The following is an 18,175-nucleotide window of genomic DNA, read 5'->3' as shown; positions in this document are numbered from 1 at the left end:
GCTTTTTGGAAGAACCCTTTCTGAAACTTCCTGTGATATACTATAAAATGTCATCCTTTTGTAACTCAAGCAGGTAACTCCCAGGTTAAGAGTGAGGCCCAGCAGCCTGTGGCCCCCAAGCCACTAAGTCCAGATGTCAGAGCCTCCAGCCTTCCTGAAAGTTCTCCTCCCAAAGCATTGAAGGTATGATGGCCATTTATCTCTGTGCTTAAGATGGTGGTTTTCTAGTAGAGCTAATTGCATTTTTTATCATTATGTTCATTATAACGTATTTTTGCTCTCTTTGGGATGATAATGTCAAATAAGGGTACATTGAAGAATCATTTTCCCTGGAAATCTTTCTTCTACCCAACTATTTGGGCCAGGAAGGGGAAAGCTAACTAATATCGCTCAGTGTGAAATCTAGAACAAACAAAAATTTTAAGAAAACTTGAAATTAAATAATAAAATAATATGGCTGGAGAAAATCTAAGTTCATAACTCTGTCAATGGGTGAAAGCCCACTAAATGGGAAATATGAGAAATCTGCTGAACTAAATCAGTACATTGGATGAAAATATACAAAGTCACCTTAAATATAGTGGCCCTGTGGTCTGAAGAACTTGTCCATAGCCTCTGACCATAGCCATTTTTAAAGAAAGGATGTGTTCACTGAAATGTGGATTGGCCAGCTCATTTTCTGTAAAAATTGGCATTTAAGCAACACTTAGGCTAGAGAATAATTAGATGTTAAGAATTATACAGAGTTTTTTTTGTATGTTAAGAAAATTTTACTAGATTGGTTAATTTTTTATTTCCTTTTAGTTCCCCATCCCTATTTTTAAAACCTTCCTATGAGCAATCATATATTCCCATAGAAGTAAACCAAAAAAGATTTTAAATTTTTTCCAAAATTTATTTTAGACTTGTTAAGTGACTAGTCTTAATTGAATGCTTTTCTGATACAGTGATACTTCACCTATTTGGATTAATAACAAACATACTCACACTTCTTTAGTGTCTTTCTCCTGGAGTGTGGTCTCTTACATAGATGAATTTTGTTTCAAAAGTTTTAGCTTGAGAGTAACTCAAGGGCTAGTGGTATGACTCAAGTGGTAGAGTGCCTGCAGCTTGAGGCCCTGAGTTCAAATACCAGTACCACCAGAGAGAGAGAGAGAGTGAGAGAGAGAAATATTCAAAAGGTAGAATTAGTTTAAAGGTGGTTTGTGTTGCCCCAACTTCATGCACACATCTGCCACACACTTATATCTCTCCTCTGTGTGCATGAGTAGGGCTTAGATTAAATTTTTTAATACACATAAAGGATGAAGAGAAGAAGAAGAGGTGAGGGTTTGGAATAAAAGGAGGAAATGGGAGAAAGGAGGATTTAAAGGAGGGGAGAGGAATGATGATGGTAAATTTTAAAGGAAGCAGAGACTTATAAGGATAATAAGGTTTATTGAAAAAGAACAAAAACTGAAGGGAATAGCAAAAGAAGATAGAACTGAGGGACTGGAGATGTAGCTTAGTGGTACAGTACGTGCTTAGCAGTTGTAAAACCCTAGGTTCCATCCCCAGCACCAAAAAAATAAAGGAGAAAAGAAAGAACTGGGTTATGGTGTTTAAAATTGCACATTCAGTCTGACTCTGTTCTGACCTTGAAGATCTGTTCATGCTGTCATCAGCACTTTATTTTCCCATTTCAAGTTCCACAAAGTAGCCAATGCCACATGGTTGCTTTCCTCTTCAACAGCAACCCTGCCCAGATGTGAATCCTTGAGCTGTGGCTCTGGATCAAGAATGGCTAGAGGGGCTGGGAATGTAGCTTAGTGGTTAGAGCATTTGCCTAATGTGTGAGGCCCTGGGTTCAATTCCTAAAGTAGCACAAAATTTATTAATTAGTTAATTAATTAAAAGACCAGCAAACCCATGCATGTAATCCCAGGAAGCTAAGCTAGGACAATCATGAATTCAAGGCCAGCCTGGGCTACATAGTGAGACCCTGTCTCAAAACAAAACAAAACAAACAAACAAAAAGACTAGCAAATAAGACTAGCAAATCTGTCTTGGTAATAGATTCTGTGTGGGCAAAGACACCTCCAAAAAGGAGAACTATAGGCCAATCTCCTTAATGAACATTGATGCAAAAATCCTCAACAAAATAATGGCAAATCGAATTCAGCAACACATCAAAAAGATTATTCACCACAACCAGGTAGGCTTCATCCCAGGGATGCAGAGGTGGTTCAACATACGAAAATCAATAAACGTAATAAACCACATTAACAGAAGCAAAGACAAAAACCACTTGATCATCTCAATAGATGCAGAAAAAGCCTTTGATAAGATCCAACATCATTTCATGATAAAAGCTCTAAGAAAACTAGGAATAGAAGGAAAGTTCCTCAACATTATAAAAGCTATATATGACAAACCTACAGCCAGCATTATACTTAACGGAGAAAAATTAAAACCATTCCCTCTAAAATCAGGAACCAGACAAGGATGCCCACTATCTCCACTCCTGTTCAACATAGTACTGGAATTCCTAGCCAGAGCAATTAGGCAAGAAGAAGGAATGAAAGGAATACAAATAGGTAAAGAAACTGTCAAAATATGCCTATTTGCAGACGACATGATCCTATACCTTAAAGACCCAAAAAACTCTACTCAGAAGCTTCTAGACATCATCAATAGCTATAGCAAAGTAGCAGGATATAAAATCAACATAGAAAAATCATTAGCATTTCTATACACTAACAATGAGCAAACGGAAAAAGAATGTATGAAAACAATTCCATTTACAATAGCCTCAAAAAAAATCAAATACCTAGGTGTAAACCTAACAAAAGATGTGAAAGACCTCTACAAGGAAAACTATACACTTCTGAAGAAAGAGATTGAGGAAGACTATAGAAAGTGGAGAGATCTCCCATGCTCATGGATTGGTAGAATCAACATAGTAAAAATGTCGATACTCCCCAAAGTAATCTACATGTTTAATGCAATTCCCATCAAAATTCCAATGACATTCATTAAAGAGATTGAAAAATCTACTGTGAAATTTATATGGAAACACAAGAGGCCACGAATAGCCAAGGCAATACTCAGTCAAAAGAACAATGCAGGAGGTATCACAATACCTGACTTCAAACTATATTACAAAGCAATAACAATAAAAACAGCATGGTACTGGCACAAAAACAGACATGAAGACCAGTGGAACAGAATAGAGGATCCAGATATGAAGCCACACAACTATGAGCAACTTATCTTTGACAAAGGAGCTAAAAATATACGATGGAGAAATAGCAGCCTCTTCAACAAAAACTGCTGGGAAAACTGGTTAGCAGTCTGCAAAAAACTGAAACTAGATCCATGTATATCACCCTATACCAAGATTAACTCAAAATGGATCAAGGATCTTAATATCAGACCCCAAACACTTAAGCTGATACAAGAAAGAGTAGGAAATACTCTGGAGTTAGTAGGTATAGGTAAGAACTTTCTCAATGAAACCCCAGCAGCACAGCAACTAAGAGATAGCATAGATAAATGGGACCTCATAAAACTAAAAAGCTTCTGTTCATCAAAAGAAATGGTCTCTAAACTGAAGAGAACACCCACAGAGTGGGAGAAAATATTTGCCAATTATACATCAGACAAAGGACTGATAACCAGAATATACAGGGAACTTAAAAAACTAAATTCTCCCAAAACTAATGAACCAATAAAGAAATGGGCATGTGAACTAAACAGAACTTTCTCAAAAGAAGAAATTCAAATGGCCAGAAAACACATGAAAAAATGCTCACCATCTCTAGCAATAAAGGAAATGCAAATTAAAACCACGCTAAGATTCCACCTCACCCCTGTTAGAATAGCCATCATCAGCAACACCACCAACAACAGGTGTTGGCGAGGATGCGGGGAAAAAGGAACCCTCTTACACTGTTGGTGGGAATGTAGACTAGTACAACCACTCTGGAAAAAAATTTGGAGGCTACTTAAAAAGCTGGACATCGATCTACCATTTGATCCAGCAATACCACTCTTGGGGATATACCCAAAAGACTGTTACTCCAGAGGCACTTGCACATCCATGTTTATTGCGGCACTATTCACAATAGCCAAGTTATGGAAACAGCCAAGATGCCCCAGCACTGACGAATGGATTAAGAAAATGTGGTTTCTATACACAATGGAATTTTATGCAGCCATGAAGAAGAACGAAATGTTATCATTCGCTGGTAAATGGATGGAATTGGAGAACATCATTCTGAGTGAGGTTAGCCTGGCTCAAAAGACCAAAAATCGTATGTTCTCCCTCATATGTGGACATTAGATCAAGGGCAAACACAACAAGGGGATTGGACTATGAGCACATGATAAAAGCGAGAGCACACAAGGAAGGGGTGAGGATAGGTAAGACACCTAAAAAACTAGCTAGCATTCGTTGCCCTTAATGCAGAGAAACTAAAGCAGATACCTTAAAGCAACTGAGGCCAATAGGAAAAGGGGACCAGGAACTAGAGAAAAGGTTAGATCAAAAAGAATTAACCTAGAAGGTAACACCCACGCACAGGAAATCAATGTGAGTCAATGCCCTGTATAGCTATCCTTATCTCAACCAGCAAAACCCCTTGTTCCTTCCTATTATTGCTTATACTCTCTCTACAACAAAATTAGAGATAAGGGCAAAATAGTTTCTGCTGGGTATCGAGGGGGGGAGCGGGAGGGGGTGGAGTGGGTGGTAAGGGAGGGGGTGGGGGCAGGGGGGAGAAATGAACCAAGCCTTGTATGCACATATGAATAATAAAAGAAAAATGAAAAAAAAAATAGATTCTGTGTGAATTCTCAAGAATATTTGAATTCTGAACTTAGCCTTGGCTTCCCTCCTTCACCTTCTAGGCCAGACATTATTGTTGGATTAGGCTGACTCTGTACTAGGTTGAAATCACTTCAGACTCCAGGGTCTGAGGTGATACGTGCTATGTGAAGGGACACACATTGCAGGGTATGCCAGGGAGAGGAGACAGGTTGAGTTCTCTCTATACCTGTCTCAGACCCTCCTGCTTCTTTGGCCCTGATCATTCAACAGGTGAATGCGCACAGCCATGCCTTCACAGACACATACCTCAGGGTTCAAACATTATGTGCAGAGTGGGGTAAATTGGCCCAGCTCCCTGTGTTTGCCTGTAGTCCAAAGCTCAAAAGGTCATGGTATCCAAAGCCTGGGGTGGGACCCAATTACATTTCCACTTTTATTTAAGGGCAATTCATTTTCTCTTGCTCAAAGTTCCCCTTTACAATCTGCAGACAAGCAAGATAATTTAGTAAATGTGTACAAGAAGATCTGTTGGCAAAACTGGTCTTGGGCTATAGACTGCAACAGAAGTTATTTTTCCAGTTTGGGAAAAATAACATCCACTTAGAATATAATTATTCACTCAGAATAGATTTTTGGGTCCTACACATCCTGGAAAAAAACTGTTCTTTGTGCCTGTCTGTTATTGAAAATAGGACATTTGAGGTAGAGACTCAGTTCATTTAAAATTTTAGCTTCATAAAGTGGAAAAAAAGGAACAATAAGGATTTTGTATACATTTTAGCACTGGCCACATAGCTCAGTTGATGAGACTTGGTGCTAATGAAGTTGAAGTTGCTGATTTGTTTTCCAAAAGGATGTTCTGACAACAGAGCTCAGTGGGCCCTGTGAGGAGGATCAGACCTGTTGTACTTCAAGAGACTCTGAGGAGTTTGTTAATTTCTTTTATTTTTTTGAGACAGAGTCTTGCTATGTAAGCCCAGGGTGACCATAAATTCTCTATCTAGCCCAAGTTGGCCACAAACCCATGATCTTCCTACCTCAGCCTCCCAAATTCTGGGATTACAGGTGCACACCACCACACCTGGCTTCAGAGGCTTTTAATTGACAACTGTGCCTCAATAAAGTTGGAAGAGGAAAAAGAGAAAGAGAAAGAGACTTAGAAAACTTTTAGGTTTTCTTTCTTCCCATTTGAAAGAAGTCATCCTTTAAGTATCCCAGAGGAGAGGAAAGGACAAAGAGATGTGGCTGATGTTGAGGGACACCAACTTCCCTCCACTGTGCCCAGGACAACCCAGTACTAAACTTCCTTAGGTTGCTGATAGATGTGGAGAGAAAACAAAGCAGACTTTGTGAGAGGACATGCCTTGTGCGAGAGAGCATGCCCTGTGATGCCTCTCTCAGTGCCTGTCTAGCTGTCCCCTGTATACCAGATAGGAAGTTTTATAGTTTTGTTTTGTTTTGTGGTGCTGAAGATCAAACCCAGGGCCTTGTGCATGCTAGGCTAGTGCTCTACCACTGAGCCACATCTCCAGCCCCTGCTAAAAGGTCACCTAGAATCTTTTCTCACTGTCTACTTATCCTGCTTTCCCAGCAATAGTATTAAGATATTAATATTCCCCAAAATGCTTTCACAGAGAGTTTCACTGAAAGAAGGGTAAAAGCTGCGCAGGGCTGGCCCAACCACTTACCATGTGGTAAACAATTTCAGGGTTTTTTTGGTTGTTGTTGTGCTAGATGGGGGTACATTGTGGCTTTATAAAAGTTCTTACAATATATCAAATATATCATACTTGAATTCACCCCCTCCACCATTCTCCTTTATCTCCCACCTCAGTTTTATTACCTAGATATTTTGCACAAACTGGAAGGAGGAACTGAAATGCATTTTGTGGTGTTCTGAGGAATAGAGATCTGGCATCGATATAGAATTTTCTACTAAAGAGTAGTTAGTTTTACTGCCTGTTGCTGTAAAACAGCTGCTGTCCCTTTCTCCCCCTCTAACACAAAATCACCCTAACTGGGGCCTTCTTAGACTGAAAAATATATGCAAGACAAGAGAATAAAAATGTAGATGAAGCCATGCAAATTTATTAGAAAAATAGCTGAAGTAGATGCTCATTGACAGAGAGTCTATATTATCCCTCATATGGCAAAGACAATTTTTATGGATGTCAATTATTTATATATTCTTTTATTTATCCCAGAATATCCTGAAGATATTATCTAAACATTTTAATTTAAAACCAAGTGAAAACTATAGCTTGTTCAAAATGCAATAGTGAGATTATTTTCATTTGGGTTAGCATCTGCTCTCTTCCCCAAAGAGTTTTCTTTAGTTATGGAAATTTAACAACCCAGGACAATTTAGAAAATGCTCTATTGGTTTGATTCAGGAGTTTCAGGTTTTTATTCTAATTCTGTTCTTGGCTGTGTTTTTAACTAAAGTACCTGGCATCCTGGTACTTTAGTATCCATATGGGAAAGGTGATGGGGAAAGAGGGATGTAAAAAGCATCTTCACTCACTGAAAAAATATATTGTAAAGGTAAAAAATGTCTAACATTCTTATGTTGGCAGTGTTTTAAATGTGGCTGTGCCAAGTCTGAGCATGCCATGAAGGCATGGGCAGAGGATGTATGCCAGGCCAACGATAATGGGAGAGAGTTTTGGGCACCAACTGTGCTTCCTGTTGTCTGAATAGACATGGGGGCAATTACAGAAAAGTGGCTGAGAGCCCAGGACAGAGAAAATAAAGGGAAAGCACAGCCGCAGCCACTATGACTTGGCATGTTACCATTCTGGGATCCTCTTATCATTATGACACTCTGAGGTCGATTGGGCAGCTGCTGCATAAGCCTTAAATAATATCAAAAGAGGATTATGTGAGAAATGAATCAGAGTATGGGGAACCTGGTAGGTCTGGCTGGTTGGAAGCTTGTGGTTCGTCATGTGTTTGAGCTAGCAGGCTGCTAATTTGATGTTATGGAGGAGGAAGACTTTTCACTCTTGTGGGTGAGGCTCCATTAAAGAAAAAGCCATTGTGGCTCAGGTGTGGGAGGTTGTAAGACACTGAAGAATTGTTAATGAGACACTCCTTGTGTGGGTGAAAGCTCATAAAACTCACTTTCCTAAGCAGGTATAGGTTTCAGCCCAGGTAGATATGAGTGAAGCTGATTTTGCCAAGATTAGCAGAGTGACTTGAAAGAGAATATTCTTGGATCTGAGCCTCTGAGTTTCAGCTCAGCTGTAGTCAAGCGCTCCAGGGCACACCAAATGCTGTGTATTCATTGAAGGTTCCTATTTGTCTCTTCCAGCTTCTGCTTCCTGCTCCTGGTACCTAATTTCTGCTCCTGCCTTCCACTTTCCTCCTAATGTGAGCTCAACCTTCACTTTCTCTCAGGTTCTCCTTTCTGTTCACTGGGCTGCATCCTTCTACAGTGCATTCTTTCCCTCAGTGTGTAGTGTAAGAAAGTGGGCTTTGTATCCCTCTATTCCCCTCCAGCAGAAAAATGCCCTTTCCTCTTGTACCATATGAAATTTCTGTCTCCTATCCTCATTGACTAAAATAAGTACTTATTCTCCTAAATCTAACCCAAGTGTTAAAAATACAGAATCCCCTCCTGCAACTGAAAAAGATTTTCAATGCGATAAACACATCTGTCCTATTACTTTGTATTATGTAAATTGTGTTTTTGGACAGGCTTTCTCCAATGGCTTCAATTATACTATTATACCCAGATTTTATTCTGCATTTTAATCGATCTCCTGCTTGCTAACCAAGGACCACCTGGTCCTTTTAGAGAAAAAACTAATTAAAACTATACAATGGTATCTCCATTTAGGTCCAATCTTGTTAAAATGTCTGTAAAAGAAAAAAAGACTTTCGAGCTCCAAATAATGCCTTTATTACTTCCAACAGCATTCACTTTAATACCACTGGGTCACATTTAAATGCTTCCGTTATGCTTGGTAAACTAGTTTGTAGCCTGTGTTTTTTTTATTGTTTATTTATTTTTTCTTCGTAGTACTCTGCCCTTAGAGTGAAAGGTGTTGCTGTTAACTAGCCACTTCCACTCAGTTTTGCGCCTTCCTTTTAAAATCTCTCCAATACTATTTGGGAGTTTACCACTAATTTTATTAAACTCCCTTTATGTTCTCTCCATTTTATGTTCATTTTCTACTTCCATTTCCTGTCTGAATCTACTTGGGAAACCATTCCTATGTTTTGTTTCTCCTCCTAGTGATTCGTGTGGCAAGTGAACCAGCAGTCTGAATTTTTTATGGGCCTCTTTTTAGGTTGTTTAGTCAAAAGTCTATCTTGCCCAAAATCTGACCCTTTTCAGCATAACCATTCATGTTCTGGTCATGGGATTTTTGTAATATTTACCATCCTGTGTTTTCTGGTAAGAGCCCAAGCTGGTCTTGACAGCACAAGGGACCATCTACGTGCCTGTGAGAGTTTCCTGGACACCTAAGCTGCTTCTCACATCTACTGGCTGAGACGTTTGTGTTGGGGCAAGTCAAGGGCTGCTCACACATACCTACAGACTTCTCCACCCCCCAACTTGAGTAGCCATTTCTTATCATGTAACAATTCATAATATTTTTGGAATTCTGACTTTTATCATATTAGAATACCAACTCTTATTTTTTTAAGATTGAATTAGCAGATTGAACTAGTGTACCCCCCATTATTCCATACTGTGCAAGTAGTTTATGAATTCCCAGTCATTAACTAATACATTACCCCATTGCATTAGTTTTATTCTCCTTTGGGTTTGGAAATATTATGGAACTGAGAGCCTTTTTGGGCCATACCTTCTTCTGGAAAGGCCTAATAAAATGGTTTGTGTCTCTTACATTTTTGTGTCAATTTTGACTTGCTTCAAAACATTGTACCTAATTGAGCAACTCAAGAAAGCAGAGAGGAATAAAAGATGCTTTACTGGGATTGAAATGCCTTTACCCAATTCCCAAAGCTAAATGTTCTTCCTGTCCTTGAAAGTTTCCCTTTCAGAATCTGTTGTTCTAATAGTCTGTCCTGCGTTTACTTGGCACTTGAATCAAACTTCTTTCTTCTGTGTTATGATGTCATTTTCTCCTAATTCCACTCCCACCCTCAACCCCCATTCTCTGCCCTTAACATTTTGTGTGTACTTTTTTTTTTTTCAGTACTGGTTTAAACTCAGAGCCTTGTGCTTCTAGGCCAAGTGCTCTACCATTGAGTCACGTCTCCAGCCCTTGTGTACACTCTGTGTGTTGTGTATGTAGTAGTGGTGACTTGTCTACACCTTTCTCTGCAATACAACCCAAGTCCACCTGTCCTCTAAGGCAGCTACACTTAGGACAGCCAGATAGTTTGGGAAAGGAATTCGGGAGAGCCTTTTGGCTTTAAAGAGTCATCTGATAGAATTGGAGCAAGTTTTGTGTTCTTGTAAGAATTGACTAACCAGCTAAGGAAGCCCTTAGATAAGTAAATCCTAGGTCCATCTCATCAGACTACTAACTTATCACTCCCTGTGCTAGTTAAAGTTGTCTTTTTTTCTTTTTCCTAGAAGTTTCAAGCACCTGCAAGAGAGACCTGTGTAGAATGTCAGAAGACAGTCTACCCAATGGAGCGTCTCTTGGCCAACCAGCAGGTGTTTCATATCAGCTGCTTCCGTTGCTCCTATTGCAACAACAAACTTAGGTAAGCCAGGCCAAAACAGGCCATCTCTGTATAGTTGGAGCTCCAGAGATAATCTTTGGCTTTTAGAACACCCGCACTAAAAAATTATTATGCTAATGGTCTTGTATTGGAGGCTCCAAATGAAGTAAAAAATACTGCTTAGTGACAAGTCTTTTTTTTATTTTATCATTTTTACATTTACTCACACACGTGTATACATTGTTTGGACCATCTCTCTCTCCCCCACACTCTGTGACAAGTCTTTCATATCAAATGATAATGGTGTTTGGGACTTCTTGATGCATTGATGTGTTCATTTACATGTTAGAACTGAATTCTACATAATATGAATTACAAGTAAAGCCCCTTGTAACCTAGTTTAGTGGAATGTTTTCCTTTGGTATCATAGAATCATAAAGTTAAGAAAACCCAAACTGCTACTTTCCTAAATCCTTACTTCAGAGTGTCCTAAGCATTGTGTAAATGGTAATAATAGCAACAATAATAGCCCCTGAAAAGCATGTATGTTTCTCTGTGTTGCTTCATTGTATTTGTTTCTGAGAAAATAGCACTCTTGAAAGGTGTCCTGGCATCTACAGGTCACTTATGGGGGTAGATAGTTCACCACAGCTAGATCTGGTATTAGATAGCTCCTACTAGACAATTCTCCCTTATAGTGAGCCAGAATCTGCCTCTGTGACTTCCATTCATTAGTTCTTTTTCTTCTCATTGACTTTTTTTCTTCAAAACACATTATTTCTTTTAGGGAAATGCTGTTGTTTTTATAAACCTTTAAAATACGTTACCTCGTGAGAGACCAAATCTAGAGACTTATCCAGCACTGACATTAGGTTAAGACATACTTCCTGGCCACCACTCACTATTCTTCTATTAACCATAGCTGACTTTTATTCAGTCATTGTAGCTAGTAATTCAGAGTATTATATCTATTCTTATAGAATTATACTTTTCAAATTATGGCACAAATGGGAAGCTAGGAGGAAAAAAGATTCAGCTTTTTACAAAGGAATATCATTATCAGCAGTTATAAGTTATCAATATTGAGGAAATGTATGAGTGATCAGAACTAGGAGAATTACCTAAGGAAGACAGCCTGGAAAAAATTTTGACAGAGAAAAATGAAATCATTTGCAAATGACGAGCACATACCAGGTAGAAGAATGACTTATGAAGGTTTAGTCTTGGAAGTGAGCCTATTCTGTGTAAGGATAAAAATGACTAATGTGCTTTAAAGTGATTAGGGAATTTTAGATCACTGATGTGCTTTTAAAGATATTTTTGTCACTTTGAATCTTCTGAAAATACTAGAAATGCTATATTTTAGCTTGCTGGTATAATTGAGAGTAAGAAAGTGTGCTAACTTTGTTCTTTTTATTTTGGTGGCAGTCTAGGAACATACGCATCTTTACATGGGAGAATCTATTGTAAGCCTCACTTCAATCAACTCTTTAAATCTAAAGGCAACTATGATGAAGGCTTTGGGCACAGACCACACAAGGATCTGTGGGCAAGCAAAAGTGAAAATGAAGAGACTTTGGAGAAACCATCCCAGCTTCCAAATGCAGTGGAGACCCCTCAAAGCCCAGGGGTAGAAGATGCCCCCATTGCTAAGGTAGGTGTGCTGGCTGCAAGTATGGAAGCCAAGGCCTCCTCTCAGCGGGAGAAAGAAGACAAGCCAGCTGAAACCAAAAAGTTGAAGATTGCCTGGCCGCCCCCAACTGAACTTGGCAGTTCAGGAAGTGCCTTGGAGGAAGGGATCAAAGTGTCTAAGCCCAAATGGCCTCCTGAGGATGAAATCAGCAAGCCAGAAGTTCCTGAGGATGTAGATCTGGATCTGAAGAAGCTGAGACGATCTTCTTCACTGAAGGAAAGAAGCCGCCCATTCACTGTAGCAGCTTCATTTCGAACCTCTTCAGTCAAGAGCCCAAAATCTTTGTCCCCACCAATCCGGAAAGGTTGGAGCATGTCAGAGCAGAATGAAGAGTCTGCAGGAGGGATAGTGACAGAAAAGAAACAAGTGGAAAATGCCATGGTCTCTGGGAAGAATGGGAGTGTGGGAAAAACAACCAGGCAAAACACAGAATCTAAAGGAGAACAGGCAGGGAGTAGAAGTAAGAAAATTCATAGTTTTGAGATAGGGAGTGAGAATCTCTTAGAAAATGGTGCAAACATGGATGAAGATGACAGCAACCTCTTCAACCAGCAGTCTCCACTAGAATCCAAGCCTCCAACTTGGTCCAGCTTTGTAGACAACACTTCCACTAAAGAATTCACTACTCAAAATCAGAAATCCCAAGATGTGGGGTTCTGGGAGGGAGAAGCAGTCAAAGAGCTGTCTGTAGAGGAACAGATAAAGAGAAACCGGTACTATGATGAGGATGAGGATGAAGAATAACAAATTGCAATGGTGCGGGGCCTTAAATTCATGTTAGTGTTAGTGAGTCACTGCCCTTTATCAAAGTGATACACAGGAGCATGTATCTTAGCATGAATTGTCATTTATGTGGAAACAACTTTGGAAACAAATTCCTCCTACAAATAAAAAAAATCCCATATGGCAGTTTAAGTGAACCAACTCTAAATGCTGGAGATAACATTACTTAAAACCTCCATTTTAGCATCGAGGATATGCATCAGTATCTTTGATATGCTTCAAGTGATACACCTGATTTCACTGTATTCCCAAAAGATAATACTAAAGTGAATAATTAGTAGTACATTTTTATACAACAAATACTATTGTGGAGTTAGAGAACATACAGAAGGGGCCTAAACATTATGACTGAATGCACTTTACTATAAAGGGCACAGTTTGTATATTTTATAAATGAATACCAATTTAATTTTTTTAGAATACAACTGTTAAGAGATCAAATATTTAGACTTTTAAAAAATTTTAGGTTAATTTTCTTACATATATATATATGTAAGAAATATATATATATATATTTATATATATATATATATAATTCCATATATATATATATATATATATATATGGAATTTATTGCTTTGCCTCTGCTCCCTTCACCTTGAATAATATAGCTACCCTTTCAGAGCACCTTTGAAGACAATAAAAGAACCAACCTACATGCTTTGGTGCTTGGAAAGATCCATTGTCTCTCAAATAAGCTATGGTATTAGCTAAGGAGTTTAACCACACTGCAAGTGCTTTCTTTTCTGATGGTGTCCGTGCTTCTCACAATGTACTGAAAGCTGTAATATTTTTGTGAGACCTTTTGGATCACTGCTCACCGTGCTCCATGTTAAAGCAAAATGAAGAAATCAAAGGAGGAATAACAAAGAACTGCCTTAAACCACTTGAGCTCAGATATCCAAACCCTGCATTCTACTTCTGATATCCCCTTTCTGAAACACTAATTTTTTAACAATATGTATCAGTTCTGAAATATATTGATTTTTCTGCAGACAATACACACAAGATGAAATTAAACAAACTATAGGCTTTTTTCTTAAGATGATTTTCTCTAGTATTAAGGCTTTGGAGCATTATAAACTTGAGTACATTTGTTGTATATAATTGATATTCCAAACTGTATGTATGAGAAGGAGAAGTGTTTTAAGCTATAGGCCTTTTCTGCATTTGTAGAGATTTAGCTCTAATATTTTTTAGAGATGTAAAATATTCTGCCTTCTTACATGCCTTGCTTAGTTTCAAACATTTTTATTCAATAAAGCATTTAATTTACATTTTAACTTTTCAATGCTATTTTTTTATTCATCATTACAATCTCCCAGGATCTACTTTTAATTTTTAGCATGACAAGAAAAGGCAAATGGGATTTATGTGGAGAAGAGAGGCATTATGACTACATTTCACCACTAGGTGGTGATACTGGACTAAGCTTGGACTTCATTCCCCTGAAGAAAGGCAAATTTTTCTGGAAAATTGCAAGCAATTTGGCAAGACAGTTGCTGTATGTGTTCAGAATGAGCTGTTTGTTTTACCAATTCAAAATCCAGTAGTGGTTTTCTACTATTTATTGTATTCAACATTTAATAATTCACCTTATAATTATGTCTAGCACGCTAAATAGAATTTCCAAATCTGCTGAAAATAGATGTGTTTTCCATCTTGGGTAGAGGCTTTTTTAGTTGTTTGATTTCTTCTGTAGAAACAACTCCAATTGTAAAGCTTTTTTGTTGTTTGTTTTAATAGTAGGGTGGTAAATGGATTTCCTTGGAGATAGTATGTTTTTAGTCATCCGTTACATTTTCTACAGTCAGTGTGTATTCCAGGGTATTCTCTGGTCTTCTAAGTGTATGGCAGGAGACTACTTCCACTTTTGCCTCCACCCCAATCTGTAGTCATTTAGAAATCCTATTTACTAAACAATTAGTCCCTATTGACGTAAAATACATAATCTTGGCTTGAGTTTAGCTAGTAGTGCTGTTTGCTAGTCTAACCTTTTCATATGGTACACACTATAGGTACTGACTTTATACAAAAAAGTCAGAGTGCCTATGGATATCAATTGAGTGTGTCATCATACATCAGGTAGTTAGAGACTAAGATTACTCTTAGAACCCTTTCTTATGCCTTTCAAGGGATAAGCTAGACATAGCATCACTGTAAAGATACAGAGAATAGAAACAGTAACTTCAGGTTCAATATAATAATAGGATGTCCTTGTCAAGAGGATGACCAAATAATATAACACAAGGAAAAATCTACAGTCAATCAAAAGTGTTAATAATTTGTTCCTTTCAGCTTTCTGAAGGCAGCCTTGTTTGGACTTTATGTGTCAATGGTGACAATGATTTTTTTTTCTTTTGGGAAAGGAGGACAGGGGACCATCTTGGGGCTTAAGGAGAATCCTGCTCATGACTGGTACAAGTTCAACCAGCAGCTTGCTGGCCAAACCACACCAGGCCAAAGTCAAAGGTGCACCCGGTTTGCTTTTGTCACAAACAACTGGCTGGGGATTCTTTTGCCTATTAGGATAGAAGTTGCAGAAAGGCAAAGGGACAGATCCTTTGGTGTTGACATCCCTGAGTTCCAGAGACTCACATGCTGGACTTCCAAATCCAGAGGCTTTTAGCTCTAAGCCTTAAGAATCAGAGACTTATTGGCCACAGTGTACAAGTGCCAACACCCACCAGGGTTTGCAATCCTTGTAGTCTTGGCTTCTGCCTTCACAGCTTCTTGTCTTCTGTAGCCTCAGCTCTTCTCCAGACTGCTCTCTGGAACTCTTTTTTCTTCTTTTGGTAGGATTGGGGTTTAAACTCAGGGCTTCATGCTTGCAAAGGAGGTGCTCTTCTGTTTGGGCCAGGGCTCCAGTCCATTTTGCTCTGGTTATTTTGGAGATGAGGTCTTGCCAACTAATTTCCCAGGCTGGTCTAGGACCTCTATCCTTGAGATCTCAGCCTCCCAAGTAGCTAGGATTACAGGCGTGAGCCACCCGTATCTGGCTTCTCTGGAACTTTTCAGCTATCTCAGAAGTGACTGAAGAGTATTATATCTCAGAGCTTTGGGTATTGGGGCCCTTAGCTTTTGAAGACTGTCTGTAACTCTTTAGAGGCCTGTTTGTGCTGTTGGAAGCCCAGGGTTTTGTTTTGGTTTTTTTTTCCCCCGCTTTTTATGCAACCAGCTCAGCTCCTCTGTGACAAAGACATTCAGGAAAAGCCTTTATTTGGGCCTAATACTGCAATACCAGGAGTTCAGCAAACAGAAGAGAAGCTTCCCAGAGTAACAGAAAAAGAGTGGCAGTTAACCTGCTTATATAGCCAGAAGAGTGTACATGGCATGCTTGTGCTCAGATTGTAATTCCACCAATGAAAAGCCTTATATATGAAGTAATCATGCATAACGGCCAGTCACAAGCTTCACATTACATCAATCACAGGCTTTTTGCTGAGTCACTAGAGTGGTGCTTCCCCACGCCTATCCTGAGTGAGAATAGCTCAAGGGTGAGCAGGGTCATCTAACAGTTCACCAAGGCTCTCCTCCAGTGGAGTATTCCCAAAGCCAGTGCAAGTTACCTGGAGCAGTTGTGACTGGAGCAAGGCCTCCTGAAGCAGTTGTGGTTTCAGCAGTAGCTACAGTTAACATTGGTCCCAGAGGCTAGAACTTATCCTGAAGTGTTCAAGGCAGCCAGGATGCTATGATGACATTGTGGCTCCCAACTCAAAACAGGTGGGGGCTGGAGGCGTCTCAAGTGGTAGAGCTCTTGCCTAGCAATCACAAGGTCCTGAGTTCAGGCTCCAGCACCATCAAGGCAGGTGGGCACAAAGGAAAGATCTGACTGCAATCAACCAAAGGGTCAAATGGGCGGGGCCAACAGTTTAGCTTAGTTGAAGAAAAAAGTACACATTGAAAGATATTTACAATAAAGACTTACTGTTGGGAAAAATGACCCAAACATTGTATGCACAGATGAATAAAAGAAAAAAAAAAGACTATTAACATTATATTATTAACATTATTTAATGGTGCTTATCTTACCAAATAACCCTTAGGGAGAGTTGGGTCCTGTCTCACTTTCATCACATAATCACATACTTTATTAGGAATATGAAATTGGTACAAGTACATTTTTGGGGAAACAGAATTTTGAAAAGGGTCTCAGACCTAGAAGATTGTATACCAGTTCCAGCATAGAGTTAGCATGTTCTTTGTTCCTTGAGGCTCTGATTTAAGTTCCCATGGAACCAGAAGAGGAGTTTACCTCCTCTTAAAATATATCTTGAATATAAGATAGCTACTATTAAACTGTTTCTGGGTTTTAATGAAAGTGACTTCAGGCAGTTCTCAGATAAGCAGGAGTAGCATCCCTATGAATTTGTTAGAAATGAAAAATGTAGGGCTGAGGGTATAACTCAGCCATAGAGTGCATGCTTAGCTACTTCACATGTGTGAGGCCCTGGGTTCAATTTCCAGCATATACATGTAAGCATGCACACCTGCACACACACACACAAGAGATGCAAGTTTATGGGCTCTACCTCCCAACCTCCTGAAATCAGAATTACTCTTGCTGGAGCCCTGAAAATTTATAATACTCTCTCCCCTTCTTTTGGGATATAGGAACAATCTAATGTCTGAGCTGACATGTGCTGAAGTTTGATAAGTACTGAGATAAAGCAAACTGTTCAGTCTTGTTGGAATGGCTGCTCCAACCCACCCCCACCCTAAACCTTTAATTCAGGCGTAAGCATACCTTATTAGTTTATAAAATTACATTATCCATCCTTTGATTACAGGTAGAGATTATTTTCATCTTTTTTTCAGATCATTCTAGTTAACCCTCCCAATTAACCTTGTATCTAGGTTTAAACAAACAGGGTTCAGGGTTCTCAGGCAATTAAGGGACAATTTAGTCTTTTGAAGGCACCTAGTTTATAGCTCCGCTCCTTATTTATATAGACTCATGCAGAAAGTTCAATGTTCAGTTTGAGAATTTAAAATTAAGGTGTTTCTAGGACACCGGCTCAGGGCTCTGGAGTCTAAAGACTTTCTATCTACCACTTCTTATCTACATAACCTTGGCAAACTGTTTAGCTTCTCTGGACTTCAGTTTACTCCTCCATAAAATAGTGGGATAACAATATCAACTTTATAGGATGAAGGAGGGAAATAAACGGTGAAAAATGTTCTGTAAACATTGGTTATCATTTATTTTTCTTTTGCCTTATCATTTTACTGCTTCACTTTCC

The 18,175-nt window shown here is 39.0% G+C and overlaps 1 protein-coding gene across 3 annotated transcripts in view; it reads left to right on the top strand.

Annotated features, from left to right (window-relative positions):
* Lima1 (LIM domain and actin binding 1) overlaps positions 1-13,421 on the top strand; it is an 80,675-nt gene extending 67,254 nt beyond the window's left edge. For 2 of the 3 annotated variants that reach the window (XM_020177955.2, XM_020177956.2), the window contains 3 exons: positions 71-183; positions 10,365-10,498; positions 11,885-13,421. In XM_020177955.2, the coding sequence (XP_020033544.1) occupies positions 71-183; positions 10,365-10,498; positions 11,885-12,893 (1,256 nt within the window). In that variant the 3' untranslated portion in view covers positions 12,894-13,421. The remainder of the gene's footprint in view (positions 1-70; positions 184-10,364; positions 10,499-11,884) is intronic. The other variant, XM_020177957.2, reaches the window with a different exon arrangement.
* The last annotated feature ends 4,754 nt before the right edge of the window (positions 13,422-18,175 follow it).

This window comes from Castor canadensis, chromosome 8 (genome assembly GCF_047511655.1).
Source record: "Castor canadensis chromosome 8, mCasCan1.hap1v2, whole genome shotgun sequence".
Lineage (NCBI taxonomy): Eukaryota > Metazoa > Chordata > Mammalia > Rodentia > Castoridae > Castor > Castor canadensis.
The sequence above is the reverse complement of the archived record's forward strand: the minus strand, read 5'-3'. Positions and strand labels throughout refer to the sequence as shown.